Source organism: Mya arenaria, chromosome 9 (genome assembly GCF_026914265.1).
Source record: "Mya arenaria isolate MELC-2E11 chromosome 9, ASM2691426v1".
Lineage (NCBI taxonomy): Eukaryota > Metazoa > Mollusca > Bivalvia > Myida > Myidae > Mya > Mya arenaria.
The window spans coordinates 37824017-37832369 of record NC_069130.1 but is presented as its reverse complement, the minus strand read 5'-3'; the positions used below and the strand labels follow the sequence as shown (position 1 = coordinate 37832369).

The window sequence follows — 8353 nt, the reverse complement described above, 5'->3', positions numbered from 1 at the left end:
GGCTGTGTATTGTTTTAAGGCGCTTGTAAGTATGTGTAATACAAATGCATATCCTTCAATAATATTTTGATTTGGTAGCCCTTTCTTCTTTCGAATACTCTGATCGAAATAATTCGATAAGATGCATAGTAAACGAACTTTTTTCGGCAACTACCGTTTTACTCACATATATTTGAAAAGATATGACACTGAACACCGTGACGTAATTATCACAAGAGTTCGAGTGTGTACCTTTAGCTGAATTCATTGGACCGATACAGAGTACCTTGTTTATATTATGCTGCGTGTGATAACTGCGAAACCTAGGGCGTAACCAGTCCAGCGAAAGACTATTGGCGGACTATATTTTCCTGCAAACAGATTCAACTCAGGTTAGTCTCGATATTTGTTTTTAAATGAAATTTAGTATGAATTTTCAACAAAATTAGAAGTACGAAATTTCATTAAAAGTTATATATTTGAATTAAAAAACACATTTAAGACTGTTTTACCACTAACATGTTTTCAACTTGGAACTGTTTTATTTTTGTCTTGATATTCCTTCTATATTTGCATTTATTTTGTTTTGTGATGAAGAAATCTCTGTTAGAAGCAAAGATGCTGCGCGAGGCCACGGCCAACATTTATGATTGGATTGATAATTTCTTTGTTAGTTTCCACTTTCAACATATGAAGTGAATGAAAATAGAAAGTGGAAATTTTGAGTAATTTACAAAGGAATATTTATCTTATATATATATATGCATGATATATTTAAATATATCACTCAGATACAGAAACATACATAGGTACGACTAAAATATTCATTTATTTTTGTTACTACGACATGTTATAATGTTGATGAAAAGTTATTTCTGAGTTTCGTTGCATAGTATATAAACTAAAATTTAAAAGCTGTGGAAAATTGCTTCAAACTATATAAATATATGAAAACAATTCAACGTTTTTGTCACATATTTGTATTGGTTTTACTAGTGCTTTACACAAAAAAGAGTTAAATAAAATGAAAAACGAAAACGGCTTTCTTTGCATTATGGTTTGAAAAATAGTCCAGTTTAGAGCAATATGTTTAAAAATTAATATCGTGATAAAAAAACACGGACGCAATTGTTTATTAAGAAAGAAAAGCGCGTTTCGAATTAAACTTTACTGTTTAATTTTAAAAAAGCGTCAGGGTATCAATGTTCACTGTAATATTTTAAATTGAAAATATTTAATATCTCATAAATAAATAGCGTAATAACATGGGCAATAATGTACACGTGATTTTTAGAATGGAAAAAGATCACGAGCTACAGTTAGTATAGGTAATGGTTTATTCGAACGTCTTTATGTAAAGTAAATGCTCAAACCTTTAAGAGGTTATTTTGGAAAGAAGGTAATTATAAACGCATGCGTGCTCTTATTTTTTTTAAATTCATGTATTGATTCTAATATATATGTGTACACGTTAAGTTTTTACAAGCTAATGTTGTTGTATTTGCGAATGTATTCCTTACAATACTGTAACCATTCAAACATCAGATCCTCCTTGATTGCAAAATGATATCCGTAAATCGATTCGCAGAAGGAAGAGTGCTTACAAACTAGTAAAATACACAAACATCCCTTCAGACATGTTCACCTACAAACGCATACGAAAACAAACAAACAAACACACTTAAACGCTCAGCAAAAGAAAATCACTTTAAAAAACTTGTAGCAGCACTGCGTGATCCATCAAACCAATCCACAGATTTCTGGAAACTCATCAACAATACAGGTATATGTGTCACTCTTTCATCGACTGGTACTTGGCACGAACTCATTTCCGTTATAAAACTGAAGGTATGGAAACGCATTAATGCTTAAATTTAAGTTCTCTCTAGACCGACATTCTCTTGAAATTATGACCAAAACCTTCATTCGCCAAATTCTTGAGTACGCTGATTCTGTCTGGGATAACTTAACCAATCACGGATAAAGATGACCGGGAGCGTGTAGCTCGTATAACAACTGGAGCGACTCGGCTCGCATCATTTAAAAAATTATTTGCAGAAACATGCCATGAACAACTCAAATCGAGACGTAAAAACATAAACTGTGTCTCCTTTACAAAATGCATAATTCTATGAATCCACTCTATCTTTCTAGTGCAATGCCATCATTAGTTTCAGAAACTTCATCATACAGCCTCAGAAACTATTCACAGTGACGGATCTTCCATTGCAAATCGCAAACACATCTCGCAGTCGTTTTTGCCATCAACAATCTCTTTGTGGAATGCGCTTCTGTCATCCACAAGAGAATCTACAAAGCTACAATCATTTCGCTTGGCGTTTAATAATTATGATCGTGAAGTACCTGCTGACTATGACCAAGGGTCTAGGGTCAACAGCATCCAGCATGCTCGCCTTCGAATGCATTGCAGCAATCTTAATGAACAACTCTTCTCTAAGGATATCGAAGAAAGTCCCTTGTGTACATGTGGAGCAATAGAAGAAACTTTCAACTTTTTCACATATCCATTATATACTAATCAACGAAAGGTCTTGTTTTAAGTCTCTGTACCCTTAACACTATAACGATACAGCTTATACTGTTTGGTGACAATATCTCCTCCTCCAACACCAAATGTTTAACAAACTAATTTCAATATCGAACATACTCAACGTCTCCGACTCGACTAAGTCTCTTCTCCTTCCCGTTAATCTCTCTTTCCGTTAAATTCATTCACTCCTGTTCTATCGTCCACACTACAAAATGCCAAACATATTATTTATGTTTATGCATGTAGACAACATGTGTATTAAAATATTTTTGCTTCTCGATTACGCCATAAACTGTTATAATTATCAATGTCTGTTTATTCTTCTTTAGTGTACTGTTGTGAATTATGAATCAAATATGACATCATGTCACCTCTGGTATTTCACAGCACATGTAAAATGACACACAGAAGGAAAAAACCATTAATGCTTACTTTTCAATTCTGTAAATGTGTACTTCAATTGCAGGTAAAACTAATTCTTGATATCTCATACTTTCAAATATTGACTACCATGATTACTTTGTGACCATCTGTCTACTTGATATGTGTTTTTGAACTGATTGTATTAAAAAATAAATACTGGTTTAACCTAACGTTCAAGCATAGAGCAGCTACGCGAACATTTTTTATAAAGAATTCCAAATATATTAGGCATTGCTCGTCATGAAGTGATGTTGGACATTAGTTTAAAACTGCTAAGTCTACATGAAAAACTATACATGAATTTTAGCTATTAAATATACCATTTTCATTGTTTAATGAGAAGATCTAGACATATCAAGATTCATACTTAGTACTTAAAGTCAGCTTCACAACAAAACGGGTTTTGCAATATTGTGGCATCTCATTTAAGCACGGCTGCAACATTTCAAATAATCGCGTACCTTTTACAGCACTGTAATTGAAACATGATGCGTTCACTTCAACTTTAATTTGACCGGCCATTATAAAGGCGATTCAACCACTAAACGTCATTCAATATGGAATATTAGACGCGAATATGTTGAGAAATACCGCTAACCATTAATTCAAAATGATAACATAATGGAATATTGGTGGTTTTCGAATAAAGTTAACTATGTTAAAACAAAATTCAGCTTTTGAATAATTTACTATCAACCGGTTAATCAAAAGCGATTATATAGAAATCTAGTAAGTAGTGTTTTATATTTAATGAATGTTAGTGTCTTTTTATAATACCGCACTTATATTCTCTATGTTAAATTCCCTATAGCCTAGCGGTTAATATTTTTAATACTGCCTAGTAATGTTGACTGGCAAAATAATATCATATGCGCAGGAAATAAGTGCGTTCGTTTTAGATTGTTTTTAATGGCCGCCTAAATGATAAGAGCAGATGCCCATACAAAACATATAATTGCAAAATAGAACCGATCAAAGGCCGATTTCTAAGTACATAAGTTGAGTCTTAATGATTATTGTTGTATAAAAGTATACAATTTGTTGTTTTTTATTACTGCCAATATGGATTTTTAAAATGTTTATTGTTATATAAAATGTGTTGATTTTTAATCGGTATTATGAAATAAATATCACATTCCTGTGAGGGCGCTATTAAAAATTGCCAACCAATCGAAAAAATAAAAAAAATATTAATAAAAAAATCAGCGCTGCCTCGGTGAACAAAATTCTCAGGCTGACAATTTTCAATAGCGCCCTCACATACATGTGATATTTATCAAATGGCATTTCAATACACTTATGTTAAGTTGCAGGTAAAATATTTCACACTGTTGTTTTAAATTACCATGTTAACTTTCAGGAAAAATAAAAGCTGTGCAGGTATGAACAACACGACCGAAATCGCCGGGACAGATTCGTATGTCGCCGAACTGATGCTTATAGACCGCGTTCCCGTCTGGTGTCGACATTTCTTGACGACTTTTCTTGCTGTTGCATTTCTACTTGGCATACCTGGAAACTGTTTGATTGTAAAGGTCCACTACAACCTTAAGAAAAGATCAGTCACAGACTGGATGGTATTCTATTTAGCGGTCTCTGACTTGTGTTCGCTATCAATATGTGCGCCCTCGTTCATCATGACAAATGTTGGCGTATGGAATATGATCATGCCTTCCTGGATGTGCAAAATCCATTTCACTACCGCGAACATGGCGTTCCTCTCTTCGAATATCCTGATCGCATTTACAGCACTTGCAAGGGTGAGAAAAACTCTAGGAAAAGAAGATTTGATATCATCAAAACAAGCATGCTATTTTGGAATAGGCATTATTATCGGGTCTCTTTGCTTTTCTTCAATTGCCTTTATCCTTACTGGGAACAATGTTAATGGTCATTGCTATTTTATACCTGAAATGAAAAAACTCCAAATGTACGTTTATATCATATATGTTGTCATAGCGCTTATATGCAGTGTTATAACATTTGTCAGTTATGGTAAAATTGTTGTTTCTCTAAGAAATTGGAGACGAATTGGACCAGGTGAGGGAAACGTAAACAACGCCTTTAACAGAAATTATCTCCGTTCAGTGCGAAGTAGTAAAATAATGGGAGTTGTTTCTTTTGTGTTTGTCATCTCTGCTGTTATCCCTGGTACCTCTCTATCCATTCTAATGGGAATGAATTTGCAAATCAATTTGTACCTTACGAATATTCTCATATTTTTTTTCTCTAGGATATATTTCATCAACAATTTTGCTAACCCTTTATTATATATCTGTATGTCCTCATCTTTCAGGAGAAACATGTTTTCATGTACGTGATAGTCGAAAAACAGCGCGTTAGTTACATAGTAAAAACGTTACGATACATTATCGATGATTTTTTTCATTGGCAGGTTGCGTGACAGTTCAATTATTTCCTCAATGTTTTAATGCAACACACATGAGAACATTTCAATGCACTGTTTGTGTCTAAAAAAAGATGCATATAATGTATATACGAAGTTGATGCATTAATATTAAAAAATAGGAATAAGTTTTGGAACTTTACGCTCGAGAACAAATGTGATCACATAGATTCAATAACCAACTCATTGGATACGTATATATAAGAAGAATAAGCTTTTAACTGATTGGACTGTTCGAGATCATGGTAAAAACAATTAAAAGGATAAATAGTGTTGTTCTGTAAGTTCTAGGTCAATCTACTGAATCGAATTTGAGTTTAGGGTAAATACTGAAATTACATCACTTCTGACGCAGCACGTAAATATTTTGCGAGCTCAGTCGTAATGACGTTGCATGTACACGTCTAACAGATGTTTTCCCAGACCAATGAAAAAAAGTCGTAAAAAGTCAATACGTTAAAATTCAACTGTTCACAAACCCAATCTCAAATGAGACGGTGTAAATATTATAAAGATATACGGACTGAGTGTTATAAATATTGTTACAATTATGTGTTGTTGTTAATGAAATGAGTGTACACCGTGGCATATATGGTCAAAGCGTCTATTTTTGAAAGAGCTGTCTTTGGGGCCTCATTTTCTAAACGATTAATAACATTTACATTTCTCATGTTTCCATAGCAACCACTGCTTTCGCATGGGCTTATCTCGACTGCATTCGCAGTGTCTGATTCAGTCAATCCGATTGAAAATACTGAAATGAATCGACAAACTTGGTTTGATTATGTTACATATATAACGGAACAAAAATACATTAATTTTATCTATAAACTTATGTTTAGGGATGGAAGCGAATATCCGAGTATCCGGATATCCGGATATCACGCAAGTATTCGGATACCAAAATGGGTATTCGAATATTCGTTTAGAACTAAAATTTCAATGAAATAGTTTAGCAGAGACATAGCAATTGTTATAAAACTTTTTAGATGAAATAATTCAGGTGATCAACAGTGTCTGTCGCGAAGCGGGTATGTGTCACAAATCGTCTGCTAAATGGGTGTTTGCACAAGGCGTGATACTGTGCAGCACCCTGTGAAGTTCTATGACCTTGTTTACAATGACAAGTGTTGTTTTATGATCTCAGATGTGCTTAATTGGCACTAGTTGATATTAAACGGATTGATCATTAATCCGTAGGAATTGATCGTCCAATCACAAGTACACGCATGTAAATAACGAAAAATCACATCGTCTTTTGTCTTCTTATCTTTTCCGCAATTATATCCTTCATTACAAAACATTGCATTAAATCAAACAATGTAATGAAATAAAATTACAATAGACTATCATATAATCAAAGCGTCATTTAACATGAACCCTGCTGATAAATAACAAACTCGAAAGCACGTGGCAGTAACCAAGCAACCACCTGGGCCGAAGTGACTATCAAATTCGCGAGGTGTTTATGTGGTATTCATCATGAGCTTTATGACGTAAAATGAGTTGTTTAGCTTTGATTATAACATTATAAATTATTAAGACTGAGAAAGAATGAATGAAAAAGTGAAATTGCCATATGACGAATTCTAAATTAAGTGGACAATTATGTCAAATAACAAAAGGTGGGTGACATATAATAGGAAATTTACTTATTATGAAAACGATTTGATACGAGTATCCGGATAGTATTCGAATACTTGATACGAATATCCGGATACCGATTTGGTATCCGGTTTCCATCCCTACTTATGTTAGATAATATTGAAATTCGTCCTTTAAAAAAAAGTGGGCTAAACAAGTAAAATTGTTCTAAGTTCATTGGGATTCTATTATATTTGGTTATATTATGTTTGGAGCTTACCCTATTTTTGCAACTTTTTAAACAAAGACTAAAGAATTACTTTGTCCAAAATGGTAGACTTACGATTCTTCTAGGGCCTTATTTTATAGAAATATGTTCCAATTTAATTTACAATTTTATTTCATGTTAATATTGAAAAGTATAGAAATGCTCTCAGCAAATTGAATTTATCATCGCATAGGCTTAATATCGAAGCTGGGAGATGGAATAATACAGTTATTGTTGATAGGACATGTCCATCATGTAACATTTTAAAAGACGAGTTTCACTTCCCTTCTGAATGTAACTTGTATTCCGAAATTAGGCAAAGGTACCTTCCTATATTTTATTGTAGAAATCTAAGCATATTCAAAAACATTGAGCTGTTCATTCCAAAGAATGTTAATATAGTTTTTAACCTCGCTGTATTTGTAAATAGAGCTTATGAAATAATAAAACAGTTTACTATACAGTTAAAGCATGTATATAGATGGTACTCGATTGTGTGGATGTTTTCTGAAAACGTAATACTTATTGACATATCAAGGTCTAATTAACATTTATTGTCTTAACAATCAACTTAATGTATTCATTACAATAAACCATATTGTATTCTTAAACACTAAATTTCTTTCGTTTCATGTATTGACTCGCCGATCGCCATGTATATATATATAAACACGTTTTATTTATTGCCAATGATCAAGGATCATTTTGATCTATTTCATTGTATGTTATTATGTTGAATGTTTGAACTGAAATAAATAAATGTATGTTCTGTTCTGTTCTATATGTTCCGTGTTAGAATGAAATGTTTAGTATGCCTGTAATTTAAATAAAGTACTTCTACTATGACTTCATGTCTGTGACTATAATATATAATATTATGCAATACATTGTCTTACATACATGTAAACACGTATCTTACGCAAATTAAGAGATATCATCAAAATCGTTTCACTACTGTTCCTTAAAATGTCTTTAAATCATTTAGATTTAAATTTAAATTACAATATCTAATAATCGAATAAACGCAAATATATGTGAAAACGCCAAAAATAATGCGACGCGGCTCTTTTATCATGTCACCAGGGTAGGAAGTAGGCATACTGTCATTCAAAGAAGTATAACTCTGCAGGCAAACAAACTG

At 32.8% G+C, this 8353-nt stretch overlaps 1 protein-coding gene across 1 annotated transcript; it reads left to right on the top strand.

The window, feature by feature from the left end:
* The first annotated feature begins 318 nt into the window (after positions 1 to 318).
* LOC128203579 (QRFP-like peptide receptor) lies at positions 319 to 8031 on the top strand. The gene is made up of 2 exons (XM_052905066.1): positions 319 to 371; positions 4314 to 8031. The coding sequence occupies exon 2, from the start codon at positions 4336 to 4338 to the stop codon at positions 5272 to 5274; it is 939 nt and encodes a 312-aa protein (XP_052761026.1). The 5' UTR covers positions 319 to 371; positions 4314 to 4335; the 3' UTR covers positions 5275 to 8031.
* The last annotated feature ends 322 nt before the right edge of the window (positions 8032 to 8353 follow it).